Genomic DNA, 22759 nt, shown 5'->3' on the forward strand with positions numbered 1-22759 from the left:
ACAGTTTCTGCGGTGGAATACCAGATCACAGCAGTACTGTTCAGTTGTATTTGTTTTTATACAATAAAAATGGTCTTCTCTTTCCACTAGTTCAGGGGTTCTCAAACTGGGGATCGGGACCTCTTAGGGTTGTGAGGTTATTACATGGTGGGTTGCGAGCTGTCATTGGTGAGTCTCCACCCCAAGCTCCAGGATTTATAATGGTATTAAATATATAAAAAAGTGTTTTTAATTCATAAGGGGTGGTTGCACTTAGAGGCTTGCTATGTGAAAGATGTCTCCAGTACAAAAGTTTGAAAACCACTGCACTAGTTTATTCACGTTTTGTTTTGCTTGGAGGTTAGGGTTGGTGTTGTTTTCTAGGAACATGAAATCAGGAGTCGTTTAATACTTCGTAATTTATTCCTGGTCTCCTCTCCCAAATATAAGGTAGATTTGGAAGTAGGACAGATGCAGGGGAAGGTTTGTTGAAAGCAGCAGTTGAACCTGTGGTGGTCATCTCAAATACATTCTCTCTTTCCTTGAGGTGTGTGCACTGAGCTGCTATCAGCTTTTAGGATGTGATTCTCAATAAGATGACTACATTCCACTTTTCAAGGCATTCTTTAGTGAATCCCTAGCTCAACTCCTGTGGCTTTGCTAGTGAAACACAGTTTCACATTGTAAATGGAGAACACATGCAAGTTACTTTTGAGAAGGTCTTCAGCTAAAAAGAGCATGTTCTAGGGATCAAAGTTAACTCAATTTCACACAGCAAACAAGAAATTAAAGTCCTAGGTTTTTCTAAATTGATCGACATCAGACTATTTGTTGGGTAACAGCATTTAGCTCAATTTAAGGATAAATTTGCTTTCTGAAGGCATAGTTACAGCCTCCTACAGGAATTTATTTGTATTAAAGGCAGCAGTTTCTTTGAAAAATCAAGCAACAAGGGAAGCAATGTTTTAATGTTTTGCAAAGCCTGGATCAGAATAAAAATGTGTTTAGAAGCTTTGAAACAATAAGCCTTATATTTCTCCTGGGAAACATAATATATATAATTATATTTTCCCTCAGGAAGTCCTTGTGAATCACTGTTCTTGTAAAGCAGGGGAAGTGCCTCTAGATTTCCCATGACAGAAAATGTCACTGCATCAGCAGCTTCAGAATATGGACAAGCACATCTTTAGAAGTATTTGATCACTTATTTGTAATCCTAAAGTAAGAGGTGTCACAGAAATAGAAAAGGAAATCTTCACTAGAGGAGTACGGTTGGAATTTAAAAAGCCCAAATACTTACCAAATATGTAGAATACATAAATCCAGTTCATGTAGTAGCAAATTAAGCCAGACAATGGAAGAGACACAACTGTTCCTAACTGTGCACCTAGAAGAAAACAGTTTGTTTTTCAATTTACCAAATACACATGTAAGTGGCACATGGATTGATCCAAGAAAACATACAATGGCTGGAATTACCAGTCAGATTTTGTTGTTGCTGTACTGATTTACCAAAAGGAAGTTTGCAGATAAATATTTTCACTACCACTAGAGGGCTGTCATTTCAGCTACTGTAACTGATTCAATAGAATGAAAAAATGGAATTGTAAAGACTCATAACATTCAACACTACCAATGAAAGACCTATGAAAGAGTGAGAAATACAGGTGAGTTCTTGGCCAACACTGATCTCTGATAAACTGGCAGGCTCCGAATGTGAAATGGAGGCATACTAAAAACACAGTTTGACTCTGAAAAGTGACAGCATACAAAGGCACTTTTCTTAGTCAAAGATCTGTTCCCTACAAATCTTCTGAGTCACATCTACTGATTCCCCCACTCAGTTTTTACTGCTCTTAACTGCTGATAGCTGTGCTGCCTTTGTTTGCCTATGAATGTGAAAGCTGGATAGTATTCCCATAATCAACAGAACAGTTAACTAGGTTCCATTTGTAGGGCCACCGTCTGCTCTCAGTTATGCAAGGCAAATCCTATTAACCTCAGTAGGATTGTGTAGGTAACAGAAGAATTTCATGTGCAAAGCTATTACTGGTAATGCTTCATGAGCAGGAAAGAACCTTTCTTGACTTTCCAATCCAAGATGCAGGTCAAAGAGACGGCAATTAGGGGGGAAAAAAAGCCATCATAGTACTTGTAAACTAAGGAAATCTAACCTGGGAATCATTTAAACACAATCAGTACAGAACCTCAAAATGTCATTTTACAAAATCACTTTCCAAACCTAGTCTGAAACCAGCAGATATCATTGTGTTGATCTGTTGGTCAGACAGGTTCAAAAAGTAAGAACAGATTAAGGTGTCCGAACTGTGTTCTGGCTGAAACAGGGCAATATTAAGAGATCACGTTCACATTGGGAGAAAGCGTCAGCCACAAATTGGCTAATTAAACAAAACACAACATTCACATAAAACACACATCAAAATAATACTTCCATGGATATTTAAATGTGAACTATATCTTACTTTAACATTAAGTGTTGACAAAAGAAAATGAGCCCAAAAATCACAAGACTGCCAAGAATGAAAATATGAACAAAGAAGAAAATAGATTGTTCTCTGAATTTACATTTAAGGTGTCTTATCCAGCATCATTCCTGCCCACTGAACAGGGTTTGCAATTGCTAGACTGATTCTCCTCTCATTTATACACCTTGCTTATGCCACTGTAACTTTGTTAACTTCTTTGGACTCTATCGACTCTCAAAAATTCTCTCTTTTTACTATTCCCTGTGACTATCTTTCCTCCTTGGTTCCTGAATGTTTTAGTTTATTTACTATACAGCGTCTTTGCGGCAGTAATTTGTTGCATCATTGTATATAACACAACTCTGTTACAGGTTTCAGAGTAGCAGCCGTGTTAGTCTGTATTCGCAAAAAGAAAAGGAGTACTTGTGGCACCTTAGAGACTAACAAATTTATTAGAGCATAAGCTTTCGTGAGCTACAGCTCACTTCATCGGATGCATTTGGTGGAAAAAACAGAGGAGAGATTTATATACACACACACAGAGAACATGAAACAATGGGTTTATCATACACACTGTAAGGAGAGTGATCACTTAAGATAAGCCATCACCAACAGCAGGGGGGGGAAGGAGGAAAACCTTTCATGGTGACAAGCAGGTAGGCTAATTCCAGCAGTTAACAAGAATATCAGAGGAACAGTGGGGGGTGGGGTGGGAGGGAGAAATACCATGGGGAAATAGTTTTACTTTGTGTAATGACTCATCCATTCCCAGTCTCTATTCAAGCCTAAGTTAATTGTATCCAGTTTGCAAATTAATTCCAATTCAGCAGTCTCTCGTTGGAGTCTGTTTTTGAAGCTTTTTTGTTGAAGTATAGCCACTCTTAGGTCTGTGATCGAGTGACCAGAGAGATTGAAGTGTTCTCCAACTGGTTTTTGAATGTTATAATTCTTGACGTCTGATTTGTGTCCATTCATTCTTTTACGTAGAGACTGTCCAGTTTGGCCAATGTACATGGCAGAGGGGCATTGCTGGCACATGATGGCATATATCACATTGGTAGATGCACAGGTGAACGAGCCTCTGATGGTGTGGCTGATGTGATTAGGCCCTATGATGGTATCCCCTGAATAGATATGTGGACAGAGTTGGCAACGGGCTTTGTTGCAAGGATAGGTTCCTGGGTTAGTGGTTCTGTTGTGTGGTGTGTGGTTGCTGGTGAGTATTTGCTTCAGATTGGGGGGCTGTCTGTAAGCAAGGACTGGTCTGTCTCCCAAGATCTGAGAGAGCGATGGCTCGTCCTTCAGGATAGGTTGTAGATCCTTGATGATGCGTTGGAGGGGTTTTAGTTGGGGGCTGAAGGTGATGGCTAGTGGCGTTCTGTTGTTTTCTTTGTTGGGCCTGTCCTGTAGTAGGTGACTTCTGGGTACTCTTCTGGCTCTGTCAATCTGTTTCTTCACTTCAGCAGGTGGGTACTGTAGTTGTAGGAATGCATGATAGAGATCTTGTAGGTGTTTGTCTCTGTCTGAGGGGTTGGAGCAAATGCGGTTATATCGTAGCGCTTGGCTGTAGACAATGGATCGAGTGGTATGATCTGGATGAAAGCTAGAGGCATGTAGGTAGGAATAGTGGTCAGTAGGTTTCCGATATAGGGTGGTGTTTATGTGACCATCACTTATTAGCACCGTAGTGTCCAGGAAGTGGATCTCTTGTGTGGACTGGTCCAGGCTGAGGTTGATGGTGGGATGGAAATTGTTGAAATCATGGTGGAATTCCTCAAGAGCTTCTTTTCCATGGGTCCAGATGATGAAGATGTCATCAATGTAGCGCAAGTAGAGTAGGGGCATTAGGGAACGAGAGCTGAGGAAGCGTTGTTCTAAGTCAGCCATAAAAATGTTGGCATACTGTGGGGCCATGCGGGTACCCATCGCAGTGCCGCTGATTTGAAGGTATACATTGTCACCAAATGTGAAATAGTTATGGGTCAGGACAAAGTCACAAAGTTCTGCCACCAGGTTAGCCGTGACAGTATCGGGGATACTGTTCCTGACGGCTTGTAGTCCATCTTTGTGTGGAATGTTGGTGTAGAGGGCTTCTACATCCATAGTGGCTAGGATGGTGTTTTTAGGAAGATCACCAATGGACTGTAGTTTCCTCAGGAAATCGGTGGTGTCTCGAAGATAGCTGGGAGTGCTGGTAACGAAGGGCCGGAGGAGGGAGTCTACATAGCCAGACAATCCTGCTGTCAGGGTGCCAATGCCTGAGATGATGGGGCGTCCAGGATTTCCAGGTTTATGGATCTTGGGTAGCAGATAGAATACCCCAGGTCCTGGCTCCAGGGGTGTGTCTGTGCGGATTTGTTCTTGTGCTTTTTCAGGGAGTTTCTTGAGCAAATGCTGTAGTTTCTTTTGGTAACTCTCAGTGGGATCAGAGGGTAATGGCTTGTAGAAAGTGGTGTTGCCAACTCTGTCCACATATCTATTCAGGGGATACCATCATAGGGCCTAATCACATCAGCCACACCATCAGAGGCTCGTTCACCTGTGCATCTACCAATGTGATATATGCCATCATGTGCCAGCAATGCCCCTCTGCCATGTACATTGGCCAAACTGGACAGTCTCTACGTAAAAGAATGAATGGACACAAATCAGACGTCAAGAATTATAACATTCAAAAACCAGTTGGAGAACACTTCAATCTCTCTGGTCACTCGATCACAGACCTAAGAGTGGCTATACTTCAACAAAAAAGCTTCAAAAACAGACTCCAACGAGAGACTGCTGAATTGGAATTAATTTGCAAACTGGATACAATTAACTTAGGCTTGAATAGAGACTGGGAATGGATGAGTCATTACACAAAGTAAAACTATTTCCCCATGGTATTTCTCCCTCCCACCCCACCCCCCACTGTTCCTCTGATATTCTTGTTAACTGCTGGAATTAGCCTACCTGCTTGTCACCATGAAAGGTTTTCCTCCTTCCCCCCCCTGCTGTTGGTGATGGCTTATCTTAAGTGATCACTCTCCTTACAGTGTGTATGATAAACCCATTGTTTCATGTTCTCTGTGTGTGTGTGTATATAAATCTCTCCTCTGTTTTTTCCACCAAATGCATCCGATGAAGTGAGCTGTAGCTCACGAAAGCTTATGCTCTAATAAATTTGTTAGTCTCTAAGGTGCCACAAGTACTCCTTTTCTTTTTGCGAACTCTGTTACAATGTTTTAGGACCACAGAGACAAGTTGTACTGCACTGTACTTTCATGTGTGGAGAAAATGTAAGGAGAGTCTTTACCTTGTTATTATGGGCTATTTTCTTAAGTCATTATCCTGAAGACACATTTGAGAACAAACACTGAAAGAGTAAACAATAGCTTGCATAATGAGGGTAAATTATGTTTTTAACTAGATACAAGAATAGTTTTTAAAAGTGTTAATTGATAACAGGCTTATAAATGTTTCGTCTATCTGGACATTTCATTCTCTTTCACCTGCATACGAAATGCTAAGGAGCTTGCTGCGTTCCAGTGGTGGAGCCCAAGACGACCACATGGCATGCATAGCAGGAAAGGTGACACCCTGGAAAACAATTTTTTATTCTGTTGAAATATACGGTAATTCCAGAATTATCTACTCAAACTTTCATGTGCCAATTAAATCATATACTTCAGAACAGCAGCACAACCTATTAGTCTCATGAATCAACGAGAAGCTGTTTTGACAAAAAATGCACATGGCCAGTTAGGCAGAATTAAGCTTTTGCTTGTGAATATGCCTTGTGCATGAAGAGAATGCAAAAGTACAAATAAAATAATTCTCTTTATAACTAACTCTTGGTTTCCCATATGCTAGACAGGGGTTCTCAAACTTCATTGTACCGCAACCCCCTTCTGCCAACAAAAATTACTATGCAACCACAGAAGGAGGGGACCGAAGCCTAAGTCCGCCAAAGCCCTGCCACTCGGGCAGTGGGGCCAAATCCAAATCCCAATAGTTTCAGCCCGAGGCAGGGGGCCCATAACCTGAAGCTCTTGGGCTTCGGCCCTGGGCAGCAGGGCTCAGGCTTCAGCCCCCAGCAAGCCAGCCCTGGGGACCCCATTAAAACAGGGTCCTGACCCACAGTTTGAAAACTGCTGTGCTAGAAGAACAATACTATTTTGATACAGGAAATGACTAATTTGGATTAAGGGTAATACAAGACAATTTGGTGTACCTCTCCGAGCCCCTCCAAGGCTCTGACTGCTATGAGATATCCAACCCCCAAGTCTGCCGCCAAGGGAGTGAACAGAGTGAAGACAGCGGTACCCAGGATGCCAAACCCCAGCAACAGCTTCCCTCCTATTTTACGTGCAAAATATCCACCAGGAATCTGAGTAATGATGTAGCCGTAGAAAAAGGAACCAAGAATCCATCCTTGAGTATCCGCATCCCAAGAATACTTTTTCCCCTGAGGAAGGAAAAAAGAAAAGGGCTTAACTAACATTCTTTCTGCATCATGCAATACTTAATATCAGCAAAGAATGTAATTAAACTATGGTTCATTATTTAGTCCTGATGGCTAAACTTTGAGGGTTTCACTGCATTTCATCTTGGCCTTTACTCACTTGGCCTTTGCTTAGGCAGACAGTTTTTGGAATAGACATAGCCTGATGCAAGCCAAAATGCAAAGAGATAGAAGGAAAGGAAAGTAGAGGTGAGACAAAAAGATTATATGGGGTAGGACAAGCAGCAGATAGAAAAGCAGACAAATGTATATGGGAGCAGCAAGGTTATGCAAAGGAGAATGTTACGAGTCCATTAAATTCAAGAAGAGATAGGGCTGCACTAGTGTGTGTGTGTGAGAGAGATCAGAGTAACGGGATGGGTAGACAGTGGTTTTGGAGAGCATGAGACATAAAAGTTCTGAATCATCATTAATTATTTCTGAGAATCCAAGTGTACGTCAGACACTTCAAAGAAACAAGGAGGGATCTGGTCCCTGCCCCAAACAGCTACTGGTCTAAATTCAGACACGACTTAACAAGCAAGTCCTAAATGAGTCAAAAAGGTGAGTCAGGATGAGTTTTACACTAATAAGATGCACAGTTGTCAGTTAAGACATGCACACATTTTCATGGGCCCTCAACTTTTTTTGTTTTTTTAAATCATCAACTCATTTCTCATAGGAAATATGACAAAGTTTCTAGGAAGAGCTTCAGTGAAGAGAGATGGTTTGGCAAATCAGTGTTCCGGGGAGAATGGAAGAAAAGCAGAGATATGGAAAAGAGTAGGAAATAGAAAGGAAAAGTCAATGTGTTTGTTAGAAATAGATCAGGGAAGATAGTTTCAAAGGTCCGAGAGAGGGAAGCAAAGAAAGAGGATGGATATGAAGGACCAACCAGAATTGTGAGAGAGATCACAAGTGAAGAGATAAAGAATATTATGTATGCAGTAAAGATGTAAGGAAACTTGTTCCTCTCATTAAAACAAAATTTCATATCAAGTCAAGACTATGAAAAACAGATGTAGCTTAATAATATGGCAGAGACACTGAGTTCTCAATTGCTCTGATGCAGATACAACAGGAAATGTCCACTTCACATACACAATTCAGAGCGAGTCATATTAGACCTACAAGGTCAGTGTAGCCATTTTGCTAAGTATAGTTTACAAAGGATATAATATAGTCTGTCCTTTAGGACAGCATAACATTATTCACCTAAGGTCTCAGAATAGTTCTAAAAGAGCCAATCTATATTCTGAGAAGGTCTGCTGGTAAAAAAAACAAAAACAAAACAGTGCACCCCTCCTCTACTGTTAATAGAGCAGTTAAACATGAAACATGAAACTCAATCGCAGCATGCTGTTGAAAATATCACATATTTTAGAAAACATATATTAAATCCTACCGTTGTATTCCGAGGTATGTTTAGGGCAGAAGAATGTTCTGGACACACTTTGGAAGTTGTATTGTTTGCTAAACTTGTATTAGGTTCTACCATGTCTACAAGAGCAACGCTTAGATTCACACGTAATGCATACAACAGGAAGAATCCAAAAAAGGCCAGTAATGCTAAATTGTAGCGAGCAGAGCAGCATGTAGGCACTGAAATAAAAGATTTTTAAAAGTTATTTGCTGCAAAAAAGAATAAAAAGCATTTAGTAATGATAACTTAGATATTTATATATAAAAAGTGAGAAAACACGTTTATTTACCCTGAAAAACATATTTTAGTTATTGAGTGACCGAGTGGGAGTGGGAAAAAAAGTTTTTGATTTAGTTCCCTGCTGATATGCAAACCATACAAGCGTAGCAACTCTCCCACACATAGTGGCAGTTAAGAGCATATATACCTATTGGTCAAAGGGCTGATCCTCAACCGTAAATGTCGTGCAAGGTTTTTACAAATGGGATTTAGCAGTATGGTTACAAAGGTTTCAAGAGGTCTTCTGAAACATGGTTATTCAAACTGAAACTTCACAATAAAAAAAAACAAGATTAGTGGCAAGTATGCTATACACTTGAAAAATGTGTGCAGTACCCTGCTTCTCTTTGTGACTTAAGAGATACTCCTGAAGTGATGCTACAGAATGGCCACCATGGGGTTCCATGTTTGTCACATCTCTATAGCTTCCAGGACAAATTTTGCTCTGGATGTTACTCTGTAACAAGGTGAGATTTCTAACTCTCCAATGAACTCAGCCTTGGATCTGAAGTCAAGCAGGTTCTGCCTTTCACCAGGACTAATATAGATTCTGTAGAGAACACGGCATCGTCAACAAAATTGAAAATGTGACCCATGAAAGTCCCACTCACGTTCTCAATGCTGATGGGAATGAAGAGCAGTAAAAATGTATCTTTTGGATCAGTAAAGTGAAAAGATCTGATAGCTACCCATGGAAAAAAAAAATCTTATCCTCTCCTTTACAGCTAGAGAGATATCTCCAGCAGCTCAAATTGTGCAACCCCTATACACCCAGCATCAGATAAAATAATTTTTTGGCTATGTACACTATGGAAATTGGGGACCACTCACCTTCCTTAAGCCAGACAGATATGCCTGGGAGAATTCTGAGCTACTGCGTGCACACACAATTAATGAGCTGTGCATATTTTTATTTTTTGTGCAGAAAAAAGTTTCTGCTGAAATGTTGATGCAGTTCCGCCTTATGCCCACCTGAGGGCATTGTGGTGATAGAACACAGTAGCAACTCCTGGCCAGCTAGGGAAGAGAAAGGTGCTGTGATGAAGGCAGGCTCTGTCAGGCCACGTCAAGAGATAGGGGCTATGGGGAGACAGACAGCATTGGGTGCTGGGGGGTGTCAGACAGGGGCTTATAAGGGCTAGTGTGGGAGGACAGACTGGTACAGGGGCTGAATGGGAATGGAAGCGCAGGGCCATATTGTGACGGAGCAAGGGGTGCAGAGCTACATAACGACAGGAGAGTGGCTAAGTGGGGGCACAGAGACACATGGGGAGAAGTGGAGGGGGTACAGGGATGGTTGAGTAGGGGCACAGAAGTACATGGAGATGGGGGGCTGTCTGAGTGGGGGTGGAGGGACACGTGGACAAGTGGTACAAGGACACATGGAGGTGCAGGAACACATGGGGACAGGGACAGATGTGCCTGACTGAATGGGAGAGGCTAAGGGTCAGCCAGCAAGGGGAAAGCTCCCTAACAATCCCTCCCCACCCTCCATAAAAACCTGTTCCCTATTTTTCCCACCCATATCCAACAACCCTACAAGTTCACACCCGAGGGTCCCTCCCAGCAATTTACTTCCCCCTCCCTCCGCTCCTCTGTTATCCCTGACTTCTCCAAGCCTCTGCACTGCTTCTGAGGGGTGCAGGAAATACCGCTCTGGTATTGAGGTTTAAATGAATTATTACTCAGAGTTGTGTATTAATATGCCTAATAAGGAATCTATTTGTCAAAAAAATTTCCTGAATCTTTTTTATTGTTTGTATTGTTAGACATACTTGCTGACAGATATTTTGAAATAAATGACCAAAAATAATTGAAACTAGTGTGATTATACTGTGTTATTTTGACAAATAAAATATGCAGAGTTTTAAAATAGCATGCAGAATTTTTAATTTTTGGGCAGCACAGAATTCCCCCAGGAGAAGACAGACCAAAAGATATACAGTTATAAACACGAGAACATTTCCAATTATTAGTTATAAAATTGAATACTTTAAAATATTATATGAAATATATTTTATTACATTAAATATATTCTAATAAAGCTAGAATATTTAATTTCAAGATACATGGTAATTTGATTTTTAAAATAAATCTAATATTCACTCTCTCATTTTGTTCTGAGAAACATTTGCTAAGTAAGCTAATTGCCTGGGTGTACTTATGAAACCTGACTTAGAAATGAACTTGACCAAGTCCAGCTGGCTTCCTAGCTCTAGTGAAAAGGGTTCCTGATGAAAGCAGAACTTGCTGGAGACCATACAAATCAGAAAACAGCAAGTGCATTAGATATCTGAGCCAGAGATGCTTTGCTGCCTTTTGAAAAATAGGCAGGGCTAAGAGAGGAACTTTACCAGCTCCTAAGGGAAAGGGGCACTGAGTCTGGGATGGATCTAGATATAAATTTGAGCTGAATCAAGGGACTGATGCTGAGACACCGATTCCAGCATTTGGCATCAGCAGCCAAGTGAACAGGAAAGCTGGTTCTTGTCTCCCTGGGAAGATTGGTGGACTTGGGTACCATGATGGCCAACTACCAGGACACTGAAGAGGACACCATGGCTCTGATGGTTCATGACACTAATACCACCAATAGGTAGCAGAATGAGCCAAAGATGAGTTGAACCCCAGAAAGGATCCTGAGAAGCCAGGCCTCTCCCAGAAGCCCCACTTCACCCTGATCCCTCTCTTCCCCATCCAGGGGTCCCCCCCTTCCCCAACACTTCTCTTCCCAGTAATCCCACCACAACCATCAGCCAGAGCCCCTCTTTTCCCTCCCAGGTTACCCACCACCACCAGCAGCCTGACCTGCCAGTTTTTTTTTTTTTTTTTTCATTTGTAGCTTACAAATTTAAAAAAAAATCACCAGCACCCCTGGGCCAAAATAAATCTGATGAGGTTCAACAAGGACAAGTGCAGAGTCCTGCACTTAGGATGGAAGAATCCCATGCACCGCTACAGACTAGGAACCGAGTGGGTAGGTAGCAGTTCTGCAGAAAAGGACCTAGGGGTTACAGTGGACGAAAAGCTGGATGAGAGTCAACAGTGTGCCCTTGTTGCCAAAAAGCCTAACAGCATTTTGGGCTGTATAAGTAGGAACACTGCCAGCAGATCGAGGGACGTGATCATTCCCCTCTATTCGGCATCGGTGAGGGCCTCATGTGGAGTACTATGTCCAGTTTTGGGAACCACACTACAAGAAGGACGTGGAAAAAGTGGAAAGCATCCTGCTGAGGGCAACAAAAATGATTAGGGGGCTGGAGCACATGACTTATGAGGAAAGGCTGAGGGAACTGGGATTATTTAAAATGAGGAGTACTTGTGGCACCTTAGAGACTAACAAATTTATTTGGGCATAAGCTTTTGTGGGCTAAAACCCACTTCATCGGGTTTTCTTTTTCTTCTATAGGTGCCTATTACTTCCCACCCCGTCCCATTTTCTCACAGTTGCTATCTGGTCACCCTACTAAAAGCAAATACTGAATCTTTGGAGTTGGCCCTACACCTAACTCCTGGCTATTCAAGCTATACTCCAATCTGTATTTTCCCAATTTGTCTTTTATTTTAAGGTGAAAGCAATACCTGTTCTACTTAGTTTGATTCCCGAACATGGAAAAGTTGTAGTAAGAGAAATAAGATTTTAAGACTCCAGATAATGCAACAAAAATAACCTCTCAATTTATGAGCCAGACAACTACAGTAATGACAGTGCTAGAAATAAAACAGCTGATAAATGCTGAGATAAAAGACAAGAATGAATACAATTTAAAGTATTCCCAGGACAAGAAAACACATTCAAACAAGTATTTTTTTTTTAATAAGAAATCTAGAAGAGATAACATTTGTGAAAGACTGAATTATGGACCAATTAAAAACATATCTGATACAGGGTAGAATTTATTCTTAACATTTATTCTAAGATATACATCTTTAAAAGTAAGTTGAACTTGCGCCTTCTGCCAAAATCACTAACATTCAAAAGCATGGCCATTAGACCAGAACATGGACTAATCAATCATAGAGAGAATGGTAAGTAGAGGTAAGAGTTGAAAAATCAACTGTTGTGTGGCTAGACCAGAGGTGGGCAAACTACGGCCCATGGGACCGTCCTGCCTGGTCCTTGAGCTCCTGTACAGGGAGGCTAGCCCCCAGCCCCACTCCTGCTGTTGCCCCTCCCCTGCAGCCTCAGCTCGACACTCCTGCCAGGCAGCGTGGCTGGCTCCGGTTGGGCGGCATAGCTGCAAGCTCTTGCTGCTCTGAGCGACATGGTAAGGAGGGGGCGCGGAGTGAGACAGTTGGATAAGGGGCAGACGGTCCCAGGGGGCAGTTGGATGGGGCAGAGATGGGGGGGTGCAGTCAGGGGATGGGGAGCAGGTGGGTGTGGATAGGGGTCGGGGCGGTCAGGGGCAAGGAGGGGTTGGATAGGGGTGGGGTGTGGTTAGTGGTCAGGGCAGTCAAGGGACAGGGAGCGGGGGGGCTTAGATAGGGGCTGGGGTCTTGGAGGGTGGTTGGGGTGGGGGTTCCAGGAGGAGGCAGTCAGGGGACAAGGAGCAGGGGGGGTTGGATGGGTCGGAGGTTTTCGGGGGCGGCAGTCAGAGGGCAGGAAGTGGGAGCCAGGCTGTTTGGGGAGGCACAGCCTTCCCCACCCGGCCCGCTATACAGTTTTGCAACCCTGATGTGGCCCTAGGGCCAAAAAGTTTGCCCACCCCGGGCTAGACCTTCAAACCAACATTTGCAGAATCAAAGGTAATAGAGGAAGAACTGGAACTGCACACCTGCTTACTCAAAAACAATGGATTACAGTAGCGAATAACTAAAATTATACAATGAACAGGACACAAGGAGAAAATAATCTTCTCTGCAGACATACCAGAATGTACACTGCTTCGTGGGAAGCATTTAGTATTATAAGACAGGCTTATCAAAGAAATCTGGAAACACACCAGGGAAATATATTGCTACTTTGCTAGAGGAATCTGAACTGATGCCCAGTGTTTATAGATAGAAGTTTCAAGGAGTTAAATAAATAAATAAGGATTATGCTGAATTTGTAAAAGGTTGTAGGACAATGGGTGGCTAAGTCTGGAGCTAATGGAAATTTTATCAACAGTGCACATGAAATGTAAGTGTAGACTGATGACCACCACCTCAAAATGCTGTGCCAGGGAATACTGATCACTTCTTTTTTCTGCATATATTAAAAATTTAAATGCAAAAGAAAAAACTAAAACTTCAGTGCAAAAGATAAACACAGGTCAATCTTTACTAGGATGTGATCATTCTGAAAATCTTATTTTTAAACAGTATTTGAAAGAGACGCATCTCATTTTTAAGTGAAATCAAGGGGTACAATTGAGATGTATTGGGGACTTAAAAAATAATTCTTCAGGAAGTCCTCAGTGTGCAAAACTAGTCAAGCCACTTAATCCTCTCTCAAATTGCTTTGGAAGCAATAGGTCCTTAATATAAATTGATTGATCATGACAGTTTCCAAAGAATGAGTACAATTGTGACCAAATCCGTTTAGACATCATGGTTAATAGAAAGGTTAAACAAATGATAGTAATGGAAGCTTCACATTTTTATGATCTAACACTCCCTTGGAAATGTAGGTTAATTGGAATTTCTATTACTCTTCCTTTAGAAATAAAGTCTGGAAAATGAATGCACTATACAAAACTCAAAGAAATCAAGATGAGGGAACCTAATAAACATATGACTTCACCATACAGTTTTAAGTTGTAAACTTCTCACCATATATTTTGCTTAACATATAGATCAATAGGTAGATGCATTATTTGAGAATGCTTGATCAGGTAGCTTGATCAGACAGGTAGTCTGTCATAAACATACAGCTAAGGGTAGCATAAAATCCCTCCTTTACCTGTAAAGGGTTAAGAAGCTCAGATAACCTAGTTGGCACCTGACCAAAAGGACCAATAAGGGGAGAAGATACTTTCAAATCTGTGGGGGAAGGTTTATGTTTTGTGTTTCTTTATGTTCTCTCGGGGTCAGTGAGGAACCAGGGCAGAGAAAATACATCTCCTAAAGCCACACCCGAACTAAGCATCTAAGATTACAAATTGTAAGTAATAGGAAGGAAAGGCGTTAGATTATCTTTTGTTTTAGCTTGTGAATTTTCCCAGTGCTAAGAGGGAGGTTTATCCCTGTTTTTTGTAACTTTAAAGTTTTGCCTAGAAGGGAATCCTCTGTGTTTTGAATCTGATTACCCTGTAAAGTTACCTTCCATCCTGATTTTACAGAGGCGCTTCTTTACTTTTTTTCTTTATAATTAAGTTCTGTTTTTTTAAGAATCTGATTGGTATTTAGTGTCCTAAAAACCCAAGGGTCTGGTCTGTGCTCACCTGGTTTACCTATTTGGTTGGTAGATTATTCTCAAGCCTCCCCAGGAAAGGGGGCAAAAAGGTTGCGGGGGGGGAGGAGGGGGATATTTTAGGGAAACAGGAACTCCAAGCGGTCCTTTTCCTGAATCTTTGTTTAACTCACTTGGTGGAGGCAGCAGTACCCATCCAAGGACAAGAAAGGATTCATGCCTTGGGGAAGTTTTTAACCTAAGCTGGTAGAAATAAGCTTAGGGGGTCTTTCATGCGAGTCCCCACATCTGTACCCCAGAGTTCAGAGTGGGGAGGGAACCCTGACTCAAAGCACAGGAAGCTCAAGACTTAAATCACACTCTCCTTCCATCTTTTAAAATGATTACGAAGAGGAAGAATTTAAAATGATTACGAAGAGGAAGAAGGCCACTGCAGGGTCCAACGCAGTCAGATACAAGGTTCAATTCCTTACCTTGAACAGTGCCTTCAGCTCCTACTTCTGTTGTTTTCAAAAACATGCTTTCCTGTCTTTTGGTTAGAACTGTAAATAGTCTGCCCCCTCCCCCCTCTTTCTTTTTCTTTTTTTTAGAGAAAGTCTGTACTGAAAGTTCCCTGACACTGTAATTTTGCAGTTTAAGGATGTGTTGTTGTCTTGCATTTGTTCTTGTGGGTGAGGTGAGCCACTCAAACTAGAGCATGGCACATTGTGCAAGCTTAAGAACGTATTGCTTTAACAACTGACAAATAAAAAGCCACAGTGTCTGGCGCTCCCATGAATGCCATCATGCCTTCTTCCACACGCCCCTTATGGGTGGAGTCCTCCCCCCCCCGCTTGTTCCCCAAAAGCTGTAAAGAAAGTACCAATCCTCCTTACAACTAACTTCTACCATGACTCCTGTGGAACACTGTCAGCTGATAATAGTTTAGGCAGAAACAGATTGACAGAGCCAGAAGAGTACCCAGAAGTCACCTACTACAGGACAGGCCCAACAAAGAAAACAACAGAACTCCACTAGCCATCACCTTCAGCCCCCAACTAAAACCTCTCCAACGCATCATCAAGGATCTACAACCTATCCTGAAGGACGACCCATCACTCTCACAGATCTTGGGAGACAGGCCAGTCCTTGCTTACAGACAGCCCCCCAATCTGAAGCAAATACTCACCAGCAACCACACACCACACAACAGAACCACTAACCCAGGAACCTATCCTTGCAACAAAGTGCGTTGCCAACTCTGTCCACATATCTATTCAGGGGATACCATCATAGGGCCTAATCACATCAGCCACACTATCAGAGGCTCGTTCACCTGCGCATCTACCAATGTGATATATGCCATCATGTGCCAGCAATGCCCCTCTGCCATGTACATTGGCCAAACTGGACAGTCTCTACGTAAAAGAATGAATGGACACAAATCAGACGTCAAGAATTATAACATTCAAAAACCAGTTGGAGAACACTTCAATCTCTCTGGTCACTCGATCACAGACCTAAGAGTGGCTATCCTTCAACAAAAAAGCTTCAAAAACAGACTCCAACGAGAGACTGCTGAATTGGAATTAATTTGCAAACTGGATACAATTAACTTAGGCTTGAATAGAGACTGGGAAGGGATGAGTCATTACACAAAGTAAAACTATTTCCCCATGAAGAAAAGGAGTACTTGTGGCACCTTAGAGACTAACAAATTTATTAGAGCATAAGCTTTCGTGAGCTACAGCTCACTTCATCGGATGCATTTCCCCATGGTATTTCTCCCCCCCACCCCACCCCCCACTGTTCCTCTGATATTCTTGTTAACTGCTGGAATTAGCCTACCTTGCTTGTCACCATGAAAGGTTTTCCTCCTTTCCCCCCCCCTGCTGCTGGTGATGGCTTATCTTAAGTGATCACTCTCCTTACAGTGTGTGTGATAAACCCATTGTTTCATGTTCTCTGTGTGTGTGTATATAAATCTCCCCTCTGTTTTTTCCACCAAATGCATCCGATGAAGTGAGCTGTAGCTCACGAAAGCTTATGCTCTAATAAATTTGTTAGTCTCTAAGGTACCACAAGTACTCCTTTTCTGACTGCTCATTTGTCTCTATTAGTAAGCAAACCAATGTCCCCACCTATACATTTACTTTGTACCTACAGGGTTGTTTACACAGTTCAGCTATTAAAAGACATGGTTGTATTAGTATTACTATAACTATTTAAAAAAATCCTTTAGTTTTAAAATCAAAGATATTTAAAAATGTTCAAACCTGAAACACTGATTTTTGTCAAAACTAAACATTTTGTTCAACCCCAAACAATTCTTCTTCCACTTTCTGAAACTGCCAACAAACTGAAAAATCTTTTCCCCCAGTCCTGTTACCTTCCTCTTCTCTTGAAATCTATTTGCTCACTTTTCCCACCAGTTAGTGTTTAGGTCACAACCTGGTCCTACAAAGACTTGCGCACATGCTTAACTTTAAATCAACAGGCCCACCCTTGTACTTAAAATTATGCACATGTGTAAATCTTTACAGGATATGGGTCCAAGACTACAGGCTTTGGGGAAGAGACTGTTTTGAACCATATACTTGTACGATGCATAACACAAAGGCTAGGGCCTCTAGTGTGCTATGGGAATAATCATTTTAAATAAAAATGAGAAATAATAATGAGAGTGCTGCTCAGAGGGTCAAAACTGATTGGTTTCTCCGACCTCATTCTTTAAAATGACCTGTGTTTTAGGGTTTCCTTTGCCCTATTGATTTTTCGTCACCTGTATGCACAGCTCACGATACAATGCTCCCATAGCAACTAGTTAACAGTGCATAAAGGCCCACAGATTCAGATGAAGATTAAGATAGCGAGTGGAGAAATGCTCAAGCCATCGCAAAGATTTGGGAGGGGGCGGGATATTTCAGTTCCCTGACAGTGGCTTCGAGCAGCCGTCTGCTGGGACGCCGCGTGATCCAGGATGGTCCCCGTGACCAGCCGCGCCGCCGAGGGAAGGTTTAGAAGAGGAGCCCCGCTCCGCAAAGACACCTGAGCCGGGCACGGCGCCTCGCACGGGGGGCGGGGAGAGGGGGACAGGGCACCCCGGCAGCGGTTCTGGGGGGGGCCGGCACAGCAGACTCAGAGGGACCGCTCGGTCCCTGCCAGGAGAGCTGGGCTCCCAGCCCCGCTGGGCCACGCTGCTCCCGCAGCCAGAGCCTTGCCGGGGCGCTCCGGCCCCCCGCCCGCCCGCCCGCCCCATGGCAACGCGGGGGGGGGGGGCGCCTCACACGCTGCCCCGCCCGGGCTCACCCCGGCCCCGCGCTGCGCCCGGGGCAGCTGCTGGCCCATGCGGCGCTCACCTGTGCCGGGCTGGGACTCGCCCAGCAGCGGGGTGCGGTCCGCCCCGTCTTCGGGCTCCGCCTCGCGGCCCGCCGGGGCCCGCATCGCGCCCAGCGTCAGCCCGCCCGTAGCCACCGCGAAGTGGACCCACGTCCCGGCCAGGGCTCTGCAGCCAGAGGGGGCCCAGGGCCGGGCGGAGGCCACGTGACTGAAGCCGGGCGGAAGCTGCCTCCTCGGCGGCGCCGCCTGACTCTGAGCGAGCCTTCAGCCGCCATCTTTGGTGCTGGCAGCGACTCAGGGTGGGGGAGGTTGCGGGCTCCCACAGTCTCTCTCTTTAGGCGGGATTTTGCTGCATCCGTCTCACTCGCACCGTTTGCAAGTCTCTCATCTTCAGGCCCACGTGAAAGGGGGGGGAGGGGGGGGACGGGAGAGAGGGGGATCAGGCTGAAACTTCCAAGACACCCCTCTGTTTACATGCACATGGGGACCCAAATCCCAGCCCCTTCTGAGCTGTGGGCATGGATCACAGTTTCCCGACCTGAGTTCAGTTGTAGACAGACATTTAACTTCTCTATTTTATTGCTTTGGAGTCATAAATAACTAAAATGCCTAATTCAAGGAAATAAAGGACAACCATGTGAAAACTAATAGACAAAATTTACTTGGAAGAGATGCTTCTCATTTAGACCTCAATTCCCATAATTTATATCCACTAAGCAGCTACTGGGAAGCATTTCCTCCAGCAAAATAAACAGTAGCAGTATTTAGCTTTCCCAACTTTGTCAAAAATAGTCTGTTATATTTTTCTTGTCCCAAACTGATACATTCATTTTGCATTAGGTTTGATAAGTACAGTTAGGGAGCGTTGAATTGTGGAGGTAAGTGCGTGGTTACGCAGGTGGTGTCGGAGAGAGGACTTCGTATTCCTAGACCATGGGAGGTTCTTCTGGGAAGAAGGATTGCTAGGAAGAGATGCAAAAAGAAAAGGAGTACTTGTGGCACCTTAGAGACTAACAAATTTATTTGCGCATAGGCTTTCATGAGCTACAGAGCATCCGATGTAGTGAGCTGTAGCTCACGAAAGCTTATGCTCTAATAAATCTGTTAGTCTCTAAAGTGCCACAAGTACTCCTTTTCTTTTTGCGAATACAGACTAACACGGCTGCTACTCTGAAACCTAGGAAGAGATGGGATCTCTGCTAACGAAGAGAGGGAAGAGTATCTTTTCAGGCAGGCTTGCTAACCTAGTGAGGGGGGCTTTAAACTAGGTTCGCCAGGGATGGTGACCTAAGCCCTGAGGTAAGTGGGGAAGTGAGACACCAGGAAGAAACACAAGGAGGAAGGTCAACAGGGGAGACCTCCTGATTCATACTGAGAAAACAGGGCAATCGGCTAGTTATCTTAGGTGCATGTACATGAACGCAAGAAGCCTAGGAAACAAGCAGGAAGAATTGGAAGTCCTGGCACAGTCAAAGAACTATAGATTCATAGATACTAAGGTCAGAAGGGACCATTCTGATCATCTAGTCCGACTTCCTGCACAGCGCAGGCCACAGAATCTCACCCACCCTCTCCTACAAAAAACCTCACCTATGTCTGAGCTATTGAAGTCCTTAAATCATGGTTTAAAGACTTCAAGGAGCAGAGAAGCCTCCCTCAAGTCACCCATGCCCCATGCTACAGAGGAAGGTGAAAAACCTCCAGAGCCTCTCCAATCTGCCCTGGAGGAAAATTCCTTCCCGACCCCAAATATGGCGATCAGCTAAACCCTGAGCATATGGGCAAGATTCACCAGCCAGATACTACAGAAAATTCTTTCCTGGGTAACTCAGATCCCATCCATCTAATATCCCATCTCAGGGGATTAGGCCTATTTACCCTGAATATTTAAAGATCAATTACTTACCAAAATCCCATTATCCCATCATACCATCTCCTCCATAAACTTATCAAGTAGAATCTTAAAACCAGATAGATCTTTTGCCCCCACTGCTTCCCTTGGAAGGCTATTCCAAAACTTCACTCCTCTGATGGTTAGAAACCTTCATCTAATTTCAAGTCTAAACTTCCTGGTGGCCAGTTTATACCCATTTGTTCTTGTGTCCACATTGGTGCTGAGCTGAAATAATTCCTCTCCCTCTCCTGTATTTATCCCTCTGATATATTTATAGAGAGCAATCATATCTTCCCTCAACCTTCTTTTACTTAGGCTAAACAAGCCAAGCTCCTTAAGTCTCCTTTCATAAGACAAGTTTTCCATTCCTCGGATCATCCTAGTAGCCCTTCTCTGTACCTGCTCCAGTTTGAATTCATCCTTTTTAAACATGGGAGACCAGAACTGCACACAGTATTCTAGGTGAGGTCTCACCAGTGCCTTGTATAATGGTACTAAAACCTCCTTATCCCTACTGGAAATGCCTCTCCTGATGCATCCCAAAACTGCATTAGCTTTTTTCACAGCCATATCACATTGGCAGCTCATAGTCATCCTATGATCAACCAATACTCCAAGGTCCTTCTCCTCTTCCGTTACTTCTAATTGATGCATCCCCAGCTTATAACTAAAATTCTTATTATTAATCCCTAAATGCATAACCTTACACTTCTCACTATTAAATTTCATCCTATTACTATTACTCCAGTTTACAAGGTCATCCAGATCCTCCTGTATAATATCCCGATCCTTCTCTGAATTGGCAATACCTCCCAGCTTTGTATCATTTGCAAACTTTATTAGCACACTCCCACTTTTTGTGCCAAGGTCAGTAATAAAAAGATTAAATAAGATTGGTCCCCAAACCGATCCCTGAGGAACTCCACTGGTAACCTACCTCCCTCCAACCGGACAGTTCGCCTTTCAGTAGGACCCATTGCAGTCTCCCCTTTAGCCAATTCCTTATCCACCTTTTGATGTTCATATTGATCCCCATCTTCTCCAATTTAACTAATAATTCCCCATGTGGCACGGTGTCAAATGCCTTACTGAAATCTAGGTAAATTAGATCCACTGCATTTTCTTTATCTAAAAAATCTGTTACTTTTTCAAAAAAGGAGATTAGGTTGGTTTGGCACGATCTACCTTTTGTAAAACCATTTTGTATTTTGTCCCATTTACCATTGACTTCAATGTCCTTAACTAATTTCTCCTTCAAAATTTTTTCCAGGACCTTGCATACTACAGATGTCAAACTAACTGGCCTATAGTTACCCGGATCACTTTTTTTTCCTTTCTTAAAAATAGGAACTATATTAGCAATTCAGTACAACTCCTGAGTTTACAGATTCATTAAAAATTCTTGCTAATGGGCTTGCAATTTCAGGTGCCAATTCCTTTAATATTCTTGGATGAAGATTATCTGGGCCCCCCGATTTAGTCCCATTAAGCTGTTTCAGTTTTGCTTCTACCTCAGATATGGTAATATCTACCTCCATATCCTCATTCCCATTTGTCATGCTACCATTATCCCTAAGATCCTCTTTAGCCTTATTAAAGACTGAGGCAAAGTATTTGTTTAGATATTGGGCCATGCCTAGATTATCTTTAACCTCCACTCCATCCTCAGTGTTTAGTGGCCCCACTTCTTCTTTCTTAGTTTTCTTCTTATTTATATGGCTATAGAACCTTTTACTATTGGTTTTAATTCTTTTGCAAGGTCCAACTCTACTCGACTTTTAGCCTGTCTCACTTTATCCCTTACATGTTCTGACCTCAATTAGGTAGCTTTCCTTGCTGATCTCTCCCATCTTCCACTCCCTGTATGCTTTCTGCTTCTTCTTAATCACCTCTCTAAGATGCTTGCTCATCCAGCTTGGTCTACAACTCCTTCCTATGAATTTTTTCCCCTTTCTTGGGATACAGGCTTCCAATAGCTTCTGCAGCTTTGATTTAAAGTAATCCCAGGCCTCCTCTACCTTTAGATCCATAAATTCTTCAGTCCAATCCACTTCCCTAACTAATTTCCTTAATTTCTGAAAGTCAGCCCTTTTGAAATTAAAAACTCTAGTTGCAGATTTATTTTTGTTAATCCTTCCATTTAGGAAGGACTGAACTGAATTAGCTCATGATCACTTGAGCCAAGATTGTCCCCTACAACCATTTCTTCTATGAGGTCCTCACTACTCACCAAAATTAAATCAACCAATCAATCAATTAATTAATTAATTAAGTAAATTAATTAACTATGATGTGATTGGAATAATAGAGATTTGGTGGGGTAGTTCACGACTGGAGCACTGTCATGGATGGGTACAAACTGTTCAGGAAGGACAGCCAGGGGAGGAAAGGTGGAGGAGTTGCGCTGTATGTAAGTGAGCAGTATGATTGCTCAGAGCTCCAATATGAAACTGGAGAAAAGCCTGTTGAGAGTCTTTTGGTTAAGTTTAGAAGCAAGAACAAGAAGGGTGATGTCGTGGTGGGTATGTGCTATAGACCACCACACCAGATCAGGAGGATGAGA

The 22759-nt window shown here is 42.9% G+C and overlaps 1 protein-coding gene across 5 annotated transcripts in view; it reads right to left on the reverse strand.

Annotated features, from left to right (window-relative positions):
* Positions 1 to 18632, reverse strand: part of SLC17A5 (solute carrier family 17 member 5) — a 42140-nt gene extending 23508 nt beyond the window's left edge. For 2 of the 5 annotated variants that reach the window (XR_005292115.2, XM_043510513.1), the window contains exons 1-5: positions 18323 to 18510; positions 8354 to 8550; positions 6679 to 6912; positions 5957 to 6044; positions 1280 to 1366 (exon numbers count right to left, since the gene is read on the reverse strand). Coding sequence is in view for 4 of the 5 variants with exons in the window: in XM_043510513.1 (XP_043366448.1) it covers positions 1280 to 1366; positions 5957 to 6044; positions 6679 to 6912; positions 8354 to 8550; positions 18323 to 18407 (691 nt within the window). In the remaining variant the exon portion in view is untranslated. Of the gene's footprint in view, positions 1 to 1279; positions 1367 to 5956; positions 6045 to 6678; positions 6913 to 8353; positions 8581 to 18322 lie in introns of all 5 variants that reach the window. The other 3 variants (XM_038396699.2, XM_043510512.1, XM_038396702.2) reach the window with 3 other exon arrangements.
* Positions 18633 to 22759: the final 4127 nt, after the last annotated feature.

Source organism: Dermochelys coriacea, chromosome 3 (genome assembly GCF_009764565.3).
Source record: "Dermochelys coriacea isolate rDerCor1 chromosome 3, rDerCor1.pri.v4, whole genome shotgun sequence".
Lineage (NCBI taxonomy): Eukaryota > Metazoa > Chordata > Testudines > Dermochelyidae > Dermochelys > Dermochelys coriacea.